The 21,539-nt window shown below is 45.5% G+C and overlaps 1 protein-coding gene across 12 annotated transcripts in view; it reads right to left on the bottom strand.

The window, feature by feature from the left end:
* The window catches only part of ARVCF (ARVCF delta catenin family member), a 284,187-nt gene that overhangs the window by 24,180 nt on the left and 238,468 nt on the right, over positions 1-21,539 (bottom strand). For all 12 annotated transcript variants that reach the window (XM_075110135.1, XM_075110142.1, XM_075110138.1 and 9 more), the window contains one exon: positions 21,337-21,408. In XM_075110135.1, coding sequence (XP_074966236.1) covers positions 21,337-21,408 — 72 coding nt within the window. The remainder of the gene's footprint in view (positions 1-21,336; positions 21,409-21,539) is intronic.

The following is a 21,539-nucleotide window of genomic DNA, read 5'->3' as shown; positions in this document are numbered from 1 at the left end:
GTGGGTGAACTGCAGCCCATCTTGGCATTCGTAGGTCACCTTTGGCAGCGGTTTTTGTTTGTTTTTCAGAAACACCATTTTTACAAGCAACAATGCCCTGGACCCGAAGTTACTGTTAAGCCCTTTGGCTGAATGATTAAAATGGATGGTTCATGTAAATACCTTCCTTTACCCCAGTCCCCGAAGACTTGCAGCTGATCTTGGAAACTTTAAGTACAGTCCATGAAATGTTAATGCTTGCTCTCTGGTGAGTTTCTCCCACCCAAAGTTATTTTTATTTACTTCACAGTGATACCTGAATGCATTTTTTTTAAAAGGGAACAGAATAATCATGTTATTCCAAAAGCAAGTCTGTTTTGAAATGCAATTTGTATCTAAAAATCAAACCTTAAATAATGTTCTCTCCCTCCCTGACACACACAGAGCACACACTGGAGTCTCTGCTTTGTGAGCTACATATCAAACACAATCTGTTTAGAATTACAGGCTCGCCTATTCCCACACCCAGCTTAGCGTGGTGTTTGCAAGCCCCCCGAACACACCCTGGGCCCTGCATCACCACTGCAAAACCTCAACACGGGACTTGGTTCAAAATTCTGGCTCACGTACGGGAGTGAATAGGAAGCTAGTTTGCACCAAAGGTCTGCCAGCTCGGCAGGGTTTCGCAGCGTGACATCGCTAGCCATGCAAGGGTGCTGCGTTCCTGCTAGCGCAGGCACACCTGAGCCTCTAAGCTAGGGGTGAACACTCTCGCCTGGAGACATTCTGCATCTGCAGCAATCTTACTGGTTGTTGTTCACTCTTGTCTCAACCACTACAGTATTTTAAGACAAAAGACAGATTAGGTTTATCAGGCTGGTGACTTCACTGACCGTGGATCAATATGCTAGGAGAGCAGCAATGCAAATGCTCCTAGATGCGAGCAATCTTGCTTGCTGCCTCCAGGGAAGCTTCTTCCTGAGGCTTTCAGGTTCGACACATCCTTCTAATCTAATAGCTGCTACCAAAAGGACACTGGGCACAGTGATGATGTGCATTGCACCGGGGACTTCTTAAACAGACAGCCATTTGGCCCGTGCATACAAGATCAATACCAAGCGTGTCATTGATCATGTTATGTTTCCCTGGGAGGGAAAATCTGAATTTCCAGATGCTGTCTGCTACATAACAGGAATAGAACAACAGTGGACAAGGTCAAATGCCCATGCTGCTTCTTTTAGATCTCAGTGCTGCTGCTGCTAGTATTGACCATGGGTGCTTCTGACACGTCCGTTCCCATCTCGGAGAGGGTCCAGAATTACATCTGACTTGTTTCCTTTCTCCTCCCTGAAAGGACTCAGATGGTGGTGCTTGGTGATCAGTCACACGCCCTGAGGGGTCTCTCCGTGTGCGCGGCACCAAACAGCTCGATTTTGTCAACCCCTCCTTTGCAGGCACAGATAGCAATTGCAAGGACTGCACAATCCTCGCTAGAAGTACGAACACTGCCCGGCCTGTCCAGCTCATCTGGCTTCCAGCGTTTGGGCCAGTTACACCAGTAGAAAATGCAGACGCTCGGGGAGGTGCCATCTCGCTGTCCTCAGAGCTGCAAGCACAAGCCAAGAAAATGTGGGAATGCCACAATAACCCAAATCCATAGCACTTCCAGTGCTGGAAAGACACAGTGATGTGGTGACAGTACAGAAAGCCTGATTTGATACAAGCCGGTGTGAAAATGGGCCCCTCTTTGTAACGGGGAAAGCTTTTAAATGGAGGAATCTCTAGGCTGGAACTTGCTTACTCTCTGCCTTGGTAGGGCTCGAATTCACTGCTTTTTGAAGCATGTTGCAAGCCTTTTCCATTTAGCTAAGCTTTCCCAAAGGAACAAAAGGAACAGAGAGTCAGCTGGCAAGGCCAATGAGGATTGGGAACTTGAGGAAAATTATTACTTTTCACATTATATCAACAAATGTGTTTTTATAACCGTACATTCATGTATGCACGGCCAGAACGTGTGCTTTCAGGGGCTTTTCCTTAAGCTGAAAAAACCCAAGCCAAGTAAGAGCGTTTTCCTCACAGAACCCACGCACAGCTCAGTAAAGCAGGCTACTGCTTCTCTGATCAGAGCTGCCACATGGTGCAGCTGAACAGACCTGAAATCGAAGAGGCTCTCTTCACTGCTGTTGCTAGTACAGATGCCCAATTGTCCAGCCCAACCACCAGAAGGTTTGAGCTTACTGTATAAAATGTGTTTATTAAAGACAGATACTGAGTGATTTCCTGAAGGAAAGCCCATAAAATAAATCACACCACAGCTATGTCCAGTAATAAAACACACTGTGTTGCTGTTAGTGGCTTATCAACAAGTCCAAGAGCCTCATAACACAAAAATGTCTCAGAACTAGAGTCATCACTGAAAATGAACAGCACTGTTAAGGGACTCCTTCCTTCAACTTGTGGCTGCCTGGACCTAACCATTTTCTTTCCTCTGGTCTTTTGTGTGTGTTTAACTAAGGCTCATGTGTTCCAAATCGCCCTTTTTTGGCCTCAAGCCCCTGTAAAACTCAGCTTTGCGGTTCCAGATGCCAATCAGCTGTTTTGACTCCAGGAAGCTAACGAGCTTTTAGCTTCCTCCCAGCTCAGTAGTAGAAACCTGTCTGCAGAGAAAAGCTTACTGCAAAAGGAATCACGCATTAGTCTTTGGCTCCAGATGCCACTTAAGTAAATTTATTTTATTAAAAAGATTCTGATGCTATTCAGAACTGTTTAGGTGTTCAACAGCTTTATAAACTTACTATCAGACAACCCCAGCAAGTAGGGAAACACAAAAAAGGGGAGGAAACAGTACAGAAGACAGCTGCAAGGCAAAATAAAAAAACGCTACATGGTGTTTAGTTGAAATATCCACACACCCTCAGACATTAAGTACTGAGCTATGCAAGAAAGGTGGAAAATGCTCAGAAAACTCTTTCTCACCTCTGCAGACCTCTTAAGTATCTTCTTTCCTATCTCCAAGAGAGGCTGTATGAAATGCACTAGATCATGAAGCTGGGTATGGTCCCACTAAGGGCCTTCCCCTGCTGTATGACTTAAATGGGACATAGTAGGCCAGTAAATGAAAGCTCAGATGGGGCTGTGGAGTGGGAGAGAGGCCGCAGTGCTACACAGCGCAAAGCCGTGAGATCCAGCATCAGGCAGGAACCAGCTGTCGGACCGGAGAGCCCTGCGCTTACCCACCCGCGAGATGGTGCCGCGGGGCTGGCAGCTAAGGGGAGGCAGAGCCGGCCACCCGGGCAGCCCGGCTGCCGTCGGGGAGGGGGCGAAGGCAGCGAGGGGCCACCTCCTTGCCTGGACGCGGCGGCCGCGCTCCTCCAGACCTCCGTGGGTGCTACTTCTCTCCACCAGGCCTGTGGTGAGTCGAGGCGTGGGGCACCCACAGCACCCTTGTGGGATCAGCCCTCCTCTGCCTTTAGGCACCGGGGTGCCGGCACTGAATCTTAGCCAGCAAGGCAAAACCAAATCCTCCGTCACTCGGGAATTTACAGAAATGGGATTGCTTTGTCAGGTATGGGACTACGGGGGTTTCCACTGACCCGGCTTCAAAACACTGTCCTGCTGCCGAGGGACCTTCTGCTCCGGTTTGAAAGCCCGCATGCTCCTGAGAAGCGTTTGGATGTATCAGCAACGGGCGCTGCTTCGAGCCGTGACAGCCCAGGATCGGCGGACGGTATTTCCGCTCAGACTGGCACCTGTCAGGTTCTCCCCTTCGCGGCCTGTCTGAGCTTCATCTTCAGCGCCAAGGGAAAAACAACTTCAAGAAAAAACCCAAAATCTTTCAGAGCTTACACACACTGAGCTACGCTTGGAAGCCAATCTGAAAGCTTCTTGCTGGGTTACTCATGGTTCACCAAGTCTACTTGTATTTCCACTTCTCATAATGATTTTTACCTAAAGTCTCATAAATGGTCCTAACCATTACACAGGTATTTGGTTATTCATATCGATTCAGTTGCCTGCTAGAGGCCCATCTGCTCTTAAGGCGGCAAAGGGCAGCAGAACTCCACAGCCTGAATTCCTCAAATAAGAAGGAAGAATAAATCTGTTTATTCCTCAGTGGATCTACCCTCACCAAAACATCAAATGCTTCAAAATACTTCCCAGCAGGAAGGAAACATTTGGGTAGAAACAACCAACCTTTTTTGGGAAAGGTTACCAGAATCCAAGCTGAGAAGAAGCTAGCAGGTCCAGCCTCAGCCTGGAGAAGTGAAAGGCCAGTGATTCCTGATCCCCAGGACTGATATTGGAAGCCTGTCCTATTCATTACAGGCAGAGCCCTGCAATCCTGCCTTTATAAGCAAGTGCCATATGGAAAGACTACCTCACATTATTAAATAATTTATTATACGCCAACCCAAACACTTCCTCCAACCCTGTGTGTGTCCTGAAATTGCTAATTAGTTCCTGCTACAGCTTCCAAAGTCAAAAGTGTGTTTCGATTCCTCCCTCCGTTTCACAGAAGCTGCCACACACACCCAAAGGCAGCCCAGTGCCTCTAATCTGTCTCAATTACAGTCACTAGGCTGCTGTCAGGCAATTCATGTATCTCCCAAGCATCCAAGAAAAAGAATTTGATGTTTTCAATGTCAAATCAATGTCAGGCCAGAGTGGAAGCAGCATGAGCAGGAGGTTTTCCTCAACTGCTCTAATGAAGAATGGACCTCGCAGTCCCGGTTTTCAAGGTTCAGTATTTGGGTACTTAAAGCTAGAAACCTTAATGCCTTCAAGAACGGAGATTTTCCACCCATCCTCAAAGCACTGTATCCAGGCGGGGGCTACTGATGGTGAGAGGCAAGAGAAGATGCTGCTCCTCCCCCATTTGAGTTGGGGTGCACTGGGACATAACCCATTGAAGGCATGGAGCGAAGGAGTACTCTCCTCCCTCCTGCCAGCCATTCTCTGCAGCTTTTCAGAAAAAACAGGGAAGTTTCCGTTAAATGTAAACGTGTCTGCTGTTTGATGCGCTGACTGAATACCTGATAATCACAGGCACAATTGACACAAAACCAGCTTTGCCCGTAGAATTATAAGTTTCCTGGAAACACAGGTCTTGCTATAAAACTTAAATTTGGACCAAAATATGAAATAAGTCAACCTGATCTGGAGAGAAGTAGCTCTCTGAAACAGAGCTATCCAAACACACAGGCATTTTACAACCACAAATAAATCTATTTGCAAGTTTGAAGAAAAAAAAAAAAGAAAAGCAACTGGGGCCCCAGCTTGTAGCAATGAATGAGATATGTAGCTGAAATGAATAGAGGAAGGAGGGGGACATCTTTCAAGAGGCAACAGGGGAACATTACACAGCATCCAACTGCAGCCTGGCCCCATCTTTCCCACCCGACAGGCACGGCCCGTGTTCACAAACCACCAGGATGTCATATGAGAAATTTTACAACCAAGCCACAGCAGACGCTATCTCAAAGCAACTCTTGACAGCTTCTTTGAAACCACTTCATCGCCGGTAAAATAGTGAAAAGATCCCTAACCCAACAGCCACTTTGTTTAGGATGGTTTTCAATTTCAACACATATGGTAATATTATGCAATTAAAAACTGAGCTTAAAACTACCCATGTAAAGATTCTAAGCAGAAGCTGACATTTACTGTGCAGGTTGTACATGCCTATAGAAAACTCTGAAAAGGCCAGTATAAGTGTAAATAAGGCGAGAGACCTCCTCAAGAGCATCGACATTTCCATCCTGTTACAACCTATATCCATTTCTAATCATTCATATATGCAAGGCAGTGGTACGAATGCCCCGACGGCTTCTCATGGGCCATCTGAGTCCGCAGGCCTCCAGACTGCAAAGAGGGGAGCAGCACCAAATTTTAACTTTCAGGGAAGCTGGGATCCAGCCACACAGAAAACTTCCAATACAATTTGATTTCAATGGGTTTAAGCTCAGCATTGCTTTCAGCAGGCAGGTATGTAGGATTTGGAAAGGACCTGCTTGTTAGGATTTAACTATCACACGAAAGCTTGCATAACTGCCCAAATCTAAGTCACATGTGCCTTTACCAAGGCTTAAATTTTAGACACTAGCGCTGACGTGAAGGGAATTACTCGCCTGGAAGCGGCGCTTGGAACTTGAATAAATGGGATTAGGTCTCATGCTCCTCACACCGCACTCCCTCACTCCCTGAGAAATCCCAAACACACTGCAGTGCAACTAACACCTCAGCCGTCCTCGACACTTCTCATCTCTCCTTACACATCTGCCAGGTGCCCTTTGCGCCACGCAGTGATCACCAGCACGTGTTACAACTCAACCTGCAGAGTATCCCCCAAAGGGGAGTGGGAAACCTGCAGCTGCAAGGAATGCAGGCTTCCAATTTCCTAAGCATTTAAAGGTCACTGGGGACTCCCCAGTTAAGGCAGATCCTTTCTTTTGATCTTATTCTCGTCCCCTCACGTTTTGAATGAGTCTTTGGAGACGCTTTTCTTGCTCATCATCTTTAAGCTCTCAGCAGGACAAGATGCCATTACATGCTCAATCATAGATTTTGCTGGTTGCGATTTTAGAGGTCTCAAAACAGAACTCATTAAATATTCTTCCTGGCTTTGTATGAGAGGGACAAGAAGAACTGACATTTCCAAATGGAGTGGCTTTGCTACCTGGTTTGTTAGCGTGAGCCAGCAAGAAAGATATTGCTTTAGCAAATCAGGAAACCTCATCTCTATTGCCAGCTCTGCCACCGAAATGCCGTGTAAGTGCACAACCCACTTCAGCAGTCCATGTCCCCCTCACCCCTCCCACTCTGCTTCTGCCTTGACTATCTAAGACCTGGCCTGCCCAAGTAGACTGTCAGAGTGTGTCAGGTACTTACACTTCACTGAGGCTACTGGTAAAAAAAAAAGAATTTGAAGTTGCTCTAGACATCTCCTACAAAAGAAACAATATATTCAGTAAAGCAAGGAGCCTGCAAGGCATGCAGAACATAACCGAACTGGACACGGGGTAGAAGGACTGCTCTTCGCATATTCTCCTTCCAGATAAGCCTGAACTATGGTCTACTCCTAAACAGACACATAACTTTTCAGGCTATTACAGATTTCCAGTTTTCCCTATGACCGAGACACAGAAAGTTCAGGGCTGAAACTAATAGTCTGAGAGGCCGAAATAAAAACGCTCTCCTTTCTACCACATACTGATGAACACTCACACTGATCACCTGAAAATGCCTGGGTCAGCAATCAAGCTCTCGGTGGGTTCAGAGCCACAAGCAGTTGGATTGACGTTGCTTTCTAAACCATGCAGAGGTAGGATTCCTGCCCCCCTCCAGCTGACAGGTAAATTTAAGCGTCTGCTTTACAATGTAAAATGCCTGCCTCTCCGTTCAAGGTCATTTTTCTTCCATCCACAGTTCGAGGTATATGGCACATTAAGTCATATCATTCCCCTGTCATGTTAGAGAAGGGGGGAGCTTTTAAGCCTGTGCAGAGCACTCAGGGTTATAGAAATAAATACAGCTTTATATAGCAGCTTTCACATTCAAGATATCTCAAAGTGGTTTACAAAGTAATGAGTCAGATAATAGGACTGCAGCAGCTGTGTAGGTAAACGCACCAGAAATTAATGCTGAGAAAACAGAAGTCTTCATTTTTTGATTCTCTTTATTTGCCTTTCTGCAAAACACAACTGCAGCTTCAGTCTGACTAACGAGCACCAGTGACTTCTGCAATTTAGAATGCACAGGTTATTTGACATTCCAGTTTATTTTAATTTTCAGATTAAGTCCATGATTAAAGCTCTCCATTAACTCTAACAAACACCATTCAAGCGAAAGTGGGGAAAACACTAGACACCTTACTGCACGTACCTGCCCTGGCTTGTCTGCGTTATAAGGAAGGCTTCCTTGCCTGATCCCTAGTACCTCACCTTGCAATTAGTTCAGAATCACACAACTATTTATTTTTTATTCATCTTTCTGTCCCCCATCATCAGCTGTTACAAGCACACCCTCAAAGACTGATTAATGCAGTGCTGTGAGGACTCCACGGTTTACTGTGCTGACACCTGAGAAGCTACGTATTCTAAGTAAAAATACATCTCTCTCTTAAAAAAGCCATGCCTTGAGGGGGACAGTAAATCAGTCAATCAACCTGAGATCCAACAATTAAGATGCATTTTGCCTATTTTCTCCTTTCCCAGGTGCCATGGGCAAACAGGCTCTCTCATTCTTCCTCCCATCCGAGTCGCCTAGCTAGCTGTCACGGATGAAGTTGTTTTGTAAAAAGCTTGTCCCTAAAAAAGAAGGTGCTGTTTTTTTTGCAGACAGACTTTTTTTTGCTTTGTTCTGTGTGACTCTCTTGTTAACTGATTACAACAAGGTTGACAGAGAGTGTGGGAGGTCACTCGGGCCAGCCTCCTGCTCAAGGCAGGCTCAAGGCTCAGTTTAGAGCAAGTTATTTATGGCTTTGTCCAGTCGGGTCTTGAAACGCTTCAATGACAGAAAACCCTTCAAAACCTCTCTGGGGAACCTGTTCCAATGCTTAATTACGGGGCATTAGCCTGCGTTTTTGTGAGCAAAAGAATACCAGACAGGTCAGCCAGAGCATCCCAGACAGACGCTCTAAGTAAGATTCGAGAGATGCCTGTCTAGCGTTGAGTTTTGAAAGCATCTGAGTCACGTAGGCCTCTGAGAAAGCTATCCACATTGCTATTACTCCTAAAGGCACAGCCTTCATATAACTACGTCCTTTACTTATGCACACACTATTTCTGGAAACCTGGCAAGGGATTTAAATCAACAGTACACCGTTTTTCTGCCTCAGCTGTTCTGAAACTTTCTGCTGTTCTCTTAACTTGTCAAGTAGCTTTGTCAGCAGAGCTCCGCTGCGGTACTTTTGATGGACACCAGAGACAACCCTACCTTTGTGCAACATGGTTTTTGTAATTGATTTTGACATTGAAATTTCATCTCTCAAATTCTGACAGAACCTGAGTTCCCCGAGTTCCCTTCCTTGTGCTTCACGACAATGCTGGCTACGCACTCAGGACAGCTTTCGGATTCACACCCCTTTTCGAAGTATTGTCTCATTTTTTATGCTTATGCTAAAGGGGGGAGAAGTTTCTGAGCTTTCATTGTTGTTTCTTATCTGAAACTGTGTCAGTGGCATGGCAGGGATCTGACATAATGGAGCAGGGATGGATGGATGGATGGAGTTTTTCACTGCAGTGACTAAGTCCCAAGACTAAAGCAGTTACAGTTATGTGGGATAAGCACCTCCCCACCGACTCCTGCTTTTATTCCTGGCAGACTTTCTTGGCACATTCTCATTTTATAAACAGTCCTTGAGCAGCGTGTGTATAATGAGCTATACTCTGTAATAACAGGCATTCTATTTTAGAGTAACAATTAGAAATGCTTGTAGAATAGAAATGCTAAATGAGACATACAAAACCATACTGAAACCAAAGGGTGGGGGAAGAGAGTATTAACCATTCTCAGCCAGCACAAAGAGTACAGGGAAGGCTGTGAAAAGAAAAAAAATATGACTGACAACCATCACTCTCCAACATTAACTATTTTATCATCAGAAATGGTAATAAAGGACATGAAAATCCAGTCAGTGGTTGAAGGGTTACGATCCTGCATTGCAAGAGAGCACATGTTGCTAGAACTGAAGTAAGTGTTGTAGCTGTGCCATAAAACCTGCTAAAGTCTCGAGTTATGTATCGGTTTCTGATATTCCTATCTATACAGAGCATCATATATAATACAGTTGAACTTCTCCATAAAAATACACAGGAAGTGTAATACACGTAGCAAGAATACAAACCAATTCACATATTTTCAAAATACTCTCTGCAGCATGAACTCCTCAGTCCATCCACACAACATCCCACTGGGGCAAGCCTCTACTATCCACCTTTAATTTAATTTTTCCATCACTGCGGTGCTAGCAATTGCTGTGACAGACAATAGTTTGGCAGAACATTGCTGTTTTTACAAACATATCGAGTGTACTCCATCTACACTGGCTATCACAGCAGCAATGAAAATACCAGCGATTACTCTAGTGAAGGCGGTGGAAGTAGCAGACACTTCATGAGTTCGCTACAGCCCTGGCATCTGAATGCAATTACCTTGCCTAAGGCCACTCAGCAAGTCAGTAGCAGTGCTGGAATGTGAAAATGAGACTCACTTTCTTCCAGCTCTGTCTTTTGCTGAAGCTCCAGATTGCTCCATCTCCTTGGTAGCTGCTGTAATTACCATGTGCTTGAGTGGAGTTCCTGCTGTTTAGTTTTTCATAGGCTACTTTATTATGCAAGTATATATAGGCTGTTCTAGTTTAAGACGTTATAACCACATGCATAAGTCTAATTTTCTGTGCATTTATAACTTGGCCACAAATTCACATCAAGCTGGAAAGGGAATTTACCACTAGGATTCTTGTCTTTTGAAAGTACTGCTAGTTATTATAATAGATCTATATTCTTGGGTGTCAGCCTCAGGCAAGAAGGAGCTGGAAGCTGACTACTGCAGCTATTTTACAGTCCCATGAGAGCCACAGGTGATGGGACCTAAAGGTGGAGAGGGAGAATCTTGCCTCAACTGCCAGATTTTCCCCTCCACGCACTGAGAAGAACGCAAGAAAAGATGAAGAGAAATAGTTGTGGATGTTCAGTCACTATTTCCATGATAACCAAAGTACCTTAGAGGTGAGTCAGATTTTTCTCATTCAGAAGGAAGAGTTTGAAACAATTCAGAAAGCAAGCTGTCATCCTAACTCCTCTTGCATGTGACCTCTAGCTGTTAAGACAGAGGTAGAAAACGAAGGGAAAAGGAGGAGCCCTACAGGCAAACAAATTATAGCACAGCCAAGAAGTTGTGGACAAGAACAACCACCTCATGACTTCATGAAGAGCTTCACATTCTCAGCCCTGGATAAATACAGAGCTGAATGAAATTCCCATATCGCTACAATCGCTCCTCCTGCCTCCCCGCCCAGCAGCTGTTCTCCACTGCTCCCTCAGCTTAAACTTCAAAGCTACGTAACCTAAAACTGGAAAAGACATTCGCACTATGAAGTGTCCATATTGGGGGTGGGGAGGTGTTAGAGGCATATAACCTTCTCAGGCAAAATTTCTGCAGCTCACGGTGGTTACATGTCCCCTCATGTAGCAGAACTCTTCAAGTCCCCAACTCAGATCTTCCTGACGCGAAAGTAAATCTCCCTTAGCTGGGCAATTGATAGGACAGTCCAGTCACACAAACATTGTGCTTCCCCTTACTACAGCTGCAAGAGCTCTCTGTTCCACAGATGCCGTTTTACCTCTACCAGGAGTCTAGCCTGTCTCGGTCTGTAAACACGGTTCTTGCCTGGACGTCCCCACAGATGCAGCAAGGGATCGTGGAAGCACGGCTCAGAGCTGCAACGTCGAGGCATTCTCAGAAGGACGAGCAATGATTTGACAAACATGGTAGCAACTACCAGAACATAAAGCCAAAACTATTCCTCACGTTCCTGAGCAGACAGATAACACCAGTGTAAGAGTTGGTCCTGTAACGGCTCAAATTCCTCTCACATGATTTGGTGGAATAACTAAACCCCACGCAGCAGGGCTGTGAGAGTCTCGGCAGCGTTACTGTACACAGTCACTGTGTAGGGTTTCAGTCATATCATCACTATTTGTCCCAGAAAAATATTTGTTTCCTCACAGTCTCTAAAGTGAGAATGTTGTAGGATGGAACTATATTAATTAGTGAAAAGAATTAGTGGCAGAAATCAGAAGGTCACACACACTGGAGAAAAGCACGGTTGAGCTGTGCATCCTTATCAATATTTGAATATTTCTTCAACAATAACTACTACAAATATACAATATTAAATGCCTACATGAATGCAAATGATCACACCCACCAATGACTACAGTAAAACTACAGATAAGGAAGACGTGCATCTTCCACCCTCAAGGCAGCGCTGATCCTAAGACAATGCACGCATACGTCAGTGCATTAAAAAAAGGGAAGCATCCAGTGGTTGACAAACACTGCTATAACTAGCTAACTCCTGAACTTAACTAGCTAACTCCTGAGCTACAAACATCACTTAAGTCACCTGTGTGTCAAGAGAGGGCTAAAAGGATATAGCATTTGAAAAAAACCCCACATTTGGTCTACAAATCAGAATCATTTAGGTTGGAAAACACCTTTAAGATCATTGACCCCAACCATTAACCCAGCACTGCCAAGCCCACCACTAAACCAATTCCCCAGGCACCACATCTGCACATCTTCTAAATACCTCTAGGGATGGTGACCCAACCACTTCCCTGAGCAGCCTGTGCCAGTGCTTGACAACCCTTTCCAGGAAGAAATTTTTCCTAATATCCAATCTAAACCTCCCCCGGCACAACTTGAGGCTGTTTCCCCTCGTCCTATCAAATGACTAGTAACATAAAACCCAAGCAGACCATAAGAGAACCTTGGACACTCCGGGGTGTTCAGTGATATAACTTATCTCCCTCTGCAAAAGTTTGCTGACTCCTACGCAGCAGAGCAATGCGTTATATTAAATCCAGATTCTAGCAATACAACGCAATACAAAAGCACAACCGTGCCCGTTTTGTGTTTGGCAAAGTCCTGTTGCAGCAGCATGCACCAAGATAAGAGGCCAAAAGATTTTGGTTGGTGCTGTTGAGTGCATTGCATGACAATCTCTCACCCCAGGCACCTGTGGGTAAAACACACTACCTGCGGAAAATCTGCTGCTTTAACTCCTCGGCTAGTTCAATACCTGTCAAAAATAGGTGGGTGTTGTTTTGGTTTTTTTTAAACTTATGCCACTGAGTTATGTAGAAGGAAACAGAGGTTGTTCCATAGACAACATCCTCCAAAGGCCAAGCAGTTCAAGGCCTACTACTGGCACGAAAGCAACAAGGAAGGAACAACCCTTAAGAATTGTGCTAATGATTTATTTTATGCAACATCTGTGAAGCAAGGTGAGCTCATCACAAGAAAGAGCGTGAATCACTGTTGTGGTTTAACCCAGCAGGCAGCTAAACACCACCCAGCCGCTCGCTCACTCCCCCGCAGTGGGATGGGGGAGAGAATCGGGGAGGGGGGGGAAGGTGAAACCCGTGCGTTGAGATAAAGACAGTTTAACAGGGAAAACAAAAGCCGTGCACACAAGCAAAGCAAAACAAGGAATTCCTTCACTCCTTCCCATGGGCAGGCAGGTTCAGCCGTCCCCAGGACAGCAGGGCTCCATCATGCCTAACGGTGACCTGGGACACAAATGCCATCACCCTGAATGTTCCTCCCTTCCTCCTCCTCCTCCCCCAGCTCTATATGCTGAGCATGGCACCGTACAGTGTGGGACAGCCCTGGGGTCAGTCGGGGTCATTGTCCCAGCCATGTCCCCTCCCAGCCCCTCGTGCCCCCCAGCCCCTCGCTGGTGGGGTGGGGTGAGGGGCAGCAAAGGCCTTGGCTCTGTGCAAGCCCTCCTCAGCAGGGACAAAAACACCCCTGGGGTATCAGTGCTGTTTCCAGCACAAATCCAAACTACAGCCCCATCCTAGCTGCTGTGGAGAAAATTAACTTACCCCAGCCAAACCCAGCACGATCACTAACTACTGGGACTGCTTTAGCAACAACGTCCAGCAGCTCTGCACGGGTATGAGACAAATCTACCATAAAGAACTGACTGATCCTGGCAACAGGCAGCAAGAGCTGAGAACAGCCAGTGACAGGGAACATCACGACAACGAAGCGGCGTTTATTCAACAGGTTTCAAAGTTAGCTGTCCTTGAAAGGCGGGATAGACCCGTTACTCATTCCTCCTCCTGCCTTGTTGGCCTACATAAAACTTCTCCAGCAAGAAATACAAAACATTTCTAATCACGTACAACCCTACCGTAAGTTTCCTTTTAGGTACCTTGGAGTATGTACTGGGACTAGGTCTGAGACAGGAGTCAAGGAGAAATGCCTTGTCACCTCTGCAGCTGAGCCACCACCACCCACCACTGCTCGCCCCATCTAGAGTTCACAGAGGACTTGTGTTGTCTGCACAGTCTGCAAAGAAACCTCTGTAAAAACAACGCCACTCCTACTGGAACTATTTTCCAGTTTAAGGTAGTTTTATCAAGCTAACTATTGGTGATAGAACTTTGCAGTCTGTTTAAAATCCACACTGAGTAACCATTAAACCCTCTCCGTAACAGACTCATGCAAGAACCGCACACATCATTAAAACACAGGTGTCAGCGTGCTGATATAGGCTACAGCTCTTAAAGGCTTAGAACAGGCTACGTGTAGTGAAAATAATAGTTGTTCTATAATACACTTAGTATTGGTTCAAATTGCTTGAGCTGTCATGTTAAGAACAACAAGAAGCTATTTCAGAATCATTCTTTTCATTGGAAGAAGGTTTGTTAGGACAGAAACAAGACAAAAGATTAAGAGGACTCCCTGGACCTCCAATTCACATTCCAGCTGCATCTGCCCATACAATGTTTCAAACCTTTCATTTTCAGCCCTGAACTTCCAATTTATGTCCTACATAACGAAATTTAACAGATCCAAAAAGATCACAGATAAGAGTTCCCACCTGCAGAGCACAGCTCGGCAGGGCAGGAAGCAAACTGCTGTTTCAACTCAGCTTTGAACAAACAAGTGGCTCAACATGAGAACTGAAGGCTATGGTAATAAAAGCAGAGTATTCCAGAACAATTAGCAGTCTGCTATGGAAAGAGCGTGTGCGCAAGAACGGAAAAATCTACAGGTGCCTGCTCCAAATTCCTCACAGAAGTTGGGAAAAAGAATGAGAGCCTAGAGGTACCAGGCTAGAGAAAGTCTGGCAAGGGCAGGCTCCATATGGGAATTTCCTTATTCAAGGTAATAATTTTTCTCTGACTCAAAGCATTGGAAGACAGATGAGAAATCTTTCACCGCTTTGTAAATTGGGAAAAAACACACGGGACCAAAATGATCACTCCACTTAGTAAAGCAACAGCAGTTAGAGATATTTAATAATTCTGATAGGAATTCTCAACAACAGGCATGGAATATTTAGAAGATGTTAGCACAAGAACAAGTTACATGCTCTCACAGAGGAGTTGTTCCCAGTCCCTCAGTTTCCACTAGCAGGCACAGGAGGGGTGCGGATGGTACCATTAATCAATCGGCTCTACTCACTTATTTACAATACGACAATCAAAATTAATGATGGAAGGGAGCTGGAAAGGGCAGGTGAGTGCTTGAGTCAACTTGTAAAGATTTAAAGAAAGCAAATTAAAACAGCAGTGAAATGAGAACAGCACCTAATCTTAATTACAAACCTAAAGTCAGGGTAAAGCTTCAGTGAAGTTTCTCTCTCCCCCCACTACACGTTACCTTTAGCTGAAGACAAATTGCCCACATTTTTGTAATCTACTAAGTTAAAGTCATTACCCTGACAGTGCCAGGAAGTCTAATTTCCTCGAGCAGTAACAGAAAGATTTATAAGCGAGTTTAAACACTCACCTTCTGGAATAGAAAATCTATCATCAGCATCAGGCTACATGGAAAGCAACTGACGATTTCAGATAATGGAGGCAGAAGAAATTCACCTGCTGACAAGTTCACCCAAAATCTCATTCCCTACCTACGCAGGCTCCTGACCAGGGTTAAGTGTACGCACAAAGCTGAGCTTTCAGATAAATTCAGCTTTTCTGGGAGGTCCCTGCTGCAACGAAATAGATTTGTTCAACTACAAGCAGCTTTAGCCCTAGTTCAGTATTTCTGCTCAACTCTCCTAAACTTACGGCCCCGTTAAAATGGAAGCGAGCTTAAATAATCAAGATGGAAAAGATTAATCAATAACCACTTTAATAACTGATTTAAAGGAGAGAATGAGTTTCCTCATCCACCAGGCTGAAGCATACCTGTGCTTGTCTCCTTATGGCTGAAAACTTTGAACTCCCTAATGAGAAAAACTGAAACCACAGCTGAACCTCAGCACCCAAAGCACCTTAGAGCTTCTACTCTTACGCCATTGGATGCATGTGCACGTAAACAAAAAGCCAGGAGATCTGCTTAGCCGAACAGCACAGAGACCTGGATTTAATTAGGAATAACCTGCTGATTCCATATAGGAAGCTGGTTTGCTCTTCTGGACTTTCTCCTCCTGTGTTCCAGCACTGATGAACAGAGGCGGACAATCCAACACCTTCACATCAGGAGGATTAAAGGGTACAACCTTTATAACATCTTCAGAGGACTGACACATATCAATGCTAATTCCTTCCAGAAAACCTTATCGCACAGCCTGCCAGCGGAGACACCGCTTTCCTCTGCAGATATGAGTAATCCTGATCTTCCCTCCCATGCATGGGCCTCCTGTCACTATTCCTCCTCAGAAATCCTCAGAAATCAGGACTCTGCACGCAGAGCAAAGGAACCGCACTATGCTGTGTATTTACTGCGCGCACAGGAGAAATCCGCGCTGGCGCTGTGGCAGCGCAGAGGAGAACACACTGCAGAGGTGGCCAACACCACTATCAGTGACCTACTTTATATCGGGGAAGGGATTTCAGCAAGACTTCCCTCCGCCCCCCCCCAAAGCAGGAATTTTTGAAAGTACTAAATTTAGCAAGGTCCCGAGGACAGCATTCATAATTTGGCAGTTCTGTCCCCTTCGCATATTGCTCTATGCAAGCTCTCATCACTACCCCAAAAATATGTCCTCTCTCTCCAGCTGTCAGAGAAAAATATTCTCCTTTCAACAAGGAGGAAGCAAGAAGCTTCTCTTCCCCAGTCTTTCATCGTGAGGACAGCAGCGCTCTGGACATTGCCAGAACACATACATTTATTTTTTAATATCAGATGAGACAGCTTCTGAAAGCTCTGCAAGTTCTCCCATCTGACATTATCCAGTTTACCACAGATAACAACCCTGAACTGGAAGCTTTCCCCTGCCAGAATGCCTAGCATATAAAATTATTAAAGGCTTAGAAATGGTTTCAGGGCTGCTCAAATGATGTGCTGCAGCAAAATCTGATTTCCATTAAAAAACCAAGAGCAATGAGAAGAAAAGGAGACGCTAGTTCATGATTTTGAAAAAAAGGGAATCGTGTTCATTCATTCCTGTCCAGAGCAAACAAATCCCAGGAAAAAAAATTACTAGCATTTAAACTAGATAATAACTCACGAGACCCTTTGGGCTGCTCAGGATATGAACGTGTTCCTAAGCTGTCTTGAAGAAAGACCGAGAAAACCCCTGCCTCGCACACAGACGCTAACCTGTATCCATCCCCACTGAAAACTAGGGAAGTTCTGGTTTTATGATGTTTGGCTACAGGACGGGCAGAGATTCCGGCAATTAAAGTAATTCAGAAACCAAAGTAAGTTTCCAGAATGATAGAAAATAGGTCTGAACTAGTTCAGTGCTTCTTGTTCGCAGTTTTTCAAGCGATCAGAAGCACACTATCGGTTAAGCTCAGTGATCATACCTAAGAATGTTTTATAAGGAAATCTTGACATCAAGTTCTTGAAACCTCACCTTTAGATCTACCAGATCAGGCCCACGAACGGTGACTATAAGAAACTTAACACCACTGCATCCCCGTATCTGTGAACTACCAGTGTTCGTTTGCTGCATTGCACGAACAAATCTTATTAGTGCAGTTTCATTTGCCCACAAAGATTCCAGCTGAAAACTCGCTTCAATATGGCTTTAATAATACATGAAAGCGACTAATCTGTAATTGTTGATTTTTGAAATAGCACTTCTTTGTGTCAGTCAAACTGAGTGCTTTTGATCATTAAAACTTGCATGATTTTTCGATCTTAGTAACGAGGTTCTGCTTCAGCTGAGAGCTGATCTCATCAGAGCCGATTACACTCTACGGCATAGATCTGACCAGAGCTTTTACGGGTTCTAAAACTACATTTTTAGTTGTCTTACCTTACCGAACAATACAAAGTTCTAGCAGTCTTGTTAGAACCTTTAATATCCAGGAGCTCTCATGTAAACTAGATGCTTAGCAGGAAGCTACTAGTAAAGTGAACAAAAATGTGCCTCAATTATATTTTTACTCTTAGCACATGAAGAGTTTCTCATGCCTTTTTCTATGTCAAAGGGCTTCTTTCAAAATGCTGTAGGATTACTCTTTTGACCTAATCTCGCATGAGATACGTAGTCAGGTGTGGAGGGTTGACCCTGGCTGGACACCAGGTGCCCACCAAGCTGCTCTATCATTCCCTGCCTCAGCTGGATGGGGGGACAAAATAATATGGAAAAAGCCCTTGTGGGTCAAGATAACAGCAGTTTAATAAAGCAAAAGCAAAGGCTGTGTGTGGAAGCAAAGGAAAACAAGAGATTTATTTCCTACATCGCATCAGCAGGTGATGCCCAGCCACTTCCTGGGAAGTAGGGCTTCGGTATGCGTAACGGTTGCTCCGGAATACAAACGTCTTAACAACAGATGCCTCCCCATCCTTCTTCTCTACCTTTCACCGCTGAGCTGATGTCATATGGTATGGAATGGCACTTGGGATCAGCTGTCCTGGCTGTGCCCCTCCCAAGGTCTTGCCGACCCCTGGCCTAATGGGTGAGGCAGGGGAAAGTTGGAGACAACTGTAGACACCAAGGTTGGTGAAGGAGGAGGAGGAGGAGGTGCTCCAGGCACTGGAGCAGAGATTCCCCTGCAGCCCGTGGTGAAGACCATGGTGAGGCAGGCTGTCCCCCTGCAGCCCCTGGAGGGGAGGTTAACAGTGGAGCAGATGTCCACCTGCAGCCCAGGGATGACCCCACACCAGAGCAGGTGGATGCCCAAAGGAGGCTGTGACCCCATGGGAAGCCCGTGCCAGAGCAGGCTCCTGCCAGGACCTCTGGACCCATGGAGAGAGGGGCCCGTGCTGGAGCAGGTTTGCTGGCAGGACTTGTGACCCTGCGGGGGACCCACGCTGGAGCAGCCTGTTCCTGAGGGGCCGCACCCCGGGGAAGGGACACACACTGGGGCAGCCTGTTCCTGAGGGGCCGCACCCCGGGGAAGGGACCCACGCTGGAGCAGCCTGTTCCTGAGGGGCCGCACCCCAGGGAAGGGACACACGTTGGAGCCGTTTGTGAAGAACTGCAGCCTGTGGGAAGAACCCATGTTGGAGAAGTTCATGGAGGACTGTCTCCTGTGGGAGGGACACCAGGCTGGAGCAGGGGAAGGGTGTGAGGAGTCCTCCACCGAGGAGGAAGGAGCGGCAGAGAATGTGCGATGGACTGACCCCAACCCCCGTTCCCCGTCCCTCTGCGCTGCTGGTGGGGAGGAGGGAGAGAACATTGGGAGTGAAGCTGAGCCCGGGAAGAAGGGAGGGGTGGGGAGGAGGTGTTTTAAGATTTGTTTGTTATTTCTCATTATCCTACTGTGATCTGATTGGTAATAAATGAAATTAATTTTCCCCGAGTCAAGCCTGCTTTGCCCATGACAGCGATCTCTCCCTGTCCTTATCTCCACCCACAAGCCCCTCACTGTATTTTCTCTCCCCTGGCCAGCTGAGGAGGGGAGTGATGCCCACCAGCTTTGGTGGGCACCTGCCATCCAGCCAGGGCCAGCCCACCACACCAGACTAAAAATCTATTCTGCTCAGATTAAATGGGGGCATCTTGAAATTCTCAAGCAAAACCTCCTCTGTGTGTGATTTCTAGCAACTGAGTACGATAACAAGCTGTGTAAGCTCAGAGACACAGACACGTCTCCCATCAGATATGCCGCAACACTTCTGCCATTGGCAGCGCCGCATGAAAGATTTTTGTCTTATTGTAAAGAAAGTTGTTCAAGATCCATTTCTTTGCCACTATCCTTGATGTCCATCTTTTCCCTTTAGCGGCACCCACGTTCCAATCACATTTGGAAAGGAATGAAAGAGCCAAAGCCCTTGCTATATTTTGTGTTCCTTTCTTTTTTGGTGTCCTTAACAAGTCTCCTTGCTCTGCAATGGAACCAACGTCCAGCCCTGAACTGATGGCATTAAAGGGAAGGCTGGTTAGGAGAGGTTTCCTTCTAAGCACCTTCTAAGAGGTGTATTAGTATCTTGTGGAATAATGCACCAAATGAAAAATCAGTGTTTAGACATTAGCCTAGAAATGGTACCCACTGTAAAGGGCTTCCGATAGATTAGATCCATCTACGAATTCGGATTAGTTTGCGTATCATCAGTCAGAGCTTCGCTGCCCATGAATTGAAGCGAGAGTGCAGCACTTCACAGGCGTAATTACTACTCCATTACTATCAGTACATTGTAAGGATGTTATATATGGCCTTTGTTGCTGCCCTCAGTTTACAGCAAGGAAACTGAAGCACAAATGAGTTGATTCACTTAAGGTCACTAAAGTAACAATTCAGGTAGCTCAAGTCCAAGGATCTCTCCACTGTGCCACGCTGTCTCTTTATGCTCTCTGAAATTGTATAAGCGATGCGGGAAGAGTTTAAGATTTTCCTTCTGAAGAATGCTCAGGCAGTTCTGGGCATTCACAGATCGTAAAGGTGAGGGTGCTTTGGGAGAGCTTTTCCTGCAAGGCCAGGCTGTCAGGGTGGCACCGCAGCAGTTGCCATGACAATGGCTGAATCTTTGCAATAACATTGCACACACTTCAAATGAAAACCTGTGCAAGTCTCAAAACATGGTCCAATGCTATAGAGGTCTGATGAGATCCCAAAAATCTCTTAAGCTCCAATTAAAAAGAGCACGTGCATGCAGGAAGGGAAGGCAGGTCATTGTTGAAAGATTTCACCTCTCACAGAGCTGAAATGCAATGCACAATGTAGAAGAATTGGGCAGAATTCTTCTGCACAATGCAGAATTTTTCTGTGAACCTCCCTCTTTTGGAGAACTACAAGTGCTACTCACTGCAGACGGGAAGAAATGCTGTATTCAGGAGAAGACTATCAGTAAAGACAAAAAAAAATAAAATAACTCATTCCCTGCCCTCACTCTCCAGTTCGTCGGAACACAGAGATGCCAGGGAAGGGAAAAGGTCAGAGATAAGTACCCTCCCCTAATGCCTCTCATAACTCCTTACACTCACGTCCAGTGCAGGCAATTTGCAATTGGGTTGTAAAGGAAGAGAGCATGCACTCACCCCTGTGGGGTTAACCCCACCATAACCAAATCAGACGGGCGTCTACAAGATTCCACCCATTTAGCAGCTTCATATAAAAGCTGGTTATATCCAGTATTGAATACTAGATAACAACAAGCACTGACACATCTATTATTTCTTTTATTTTCTATTATATGCTCACTTCTCAAGTTCCTTCAAGAGCCTCCTGCTCCCAGGCTACTTGTTATTTCCAAAAGCAAATGCATTAGCATTACCTTTCGCTGCTTCGGACCGCTTAGGCAAGTCAAGTGTATCAAAATTCCTGTCCAAATCTCCATTCTTCTTTCCTGTGCAAAAAAAAAAAATAAATAAGACAACAGATGGAAAAGACTGTCAGCATACTGACAGGTAAGTTACTGGCATGTGCATCTACAAGATGAGAGAAGCTATAGACAGAATATAAATCACAGACTACCAC

Source organism: Phalacrocorax aristotelis, chromosome 15, assembly GCF_949628215.1.
Source record: "Phalacrocorax aristotelis chromosome 15, bGulAri2.1, whole genome shotgun sequence".
Lineage (NCBI taxonomy): Eukaryota > Metazoa > Chordata > Aves > Suliformes > Phalacrocoracidae > Phalacrocorax > Phalacrocorax aristotelis.
Note: the sequence above shows the minus strand (reverse complement) of the source record. Positions and strands in the feature narration are given on the sequence as shown.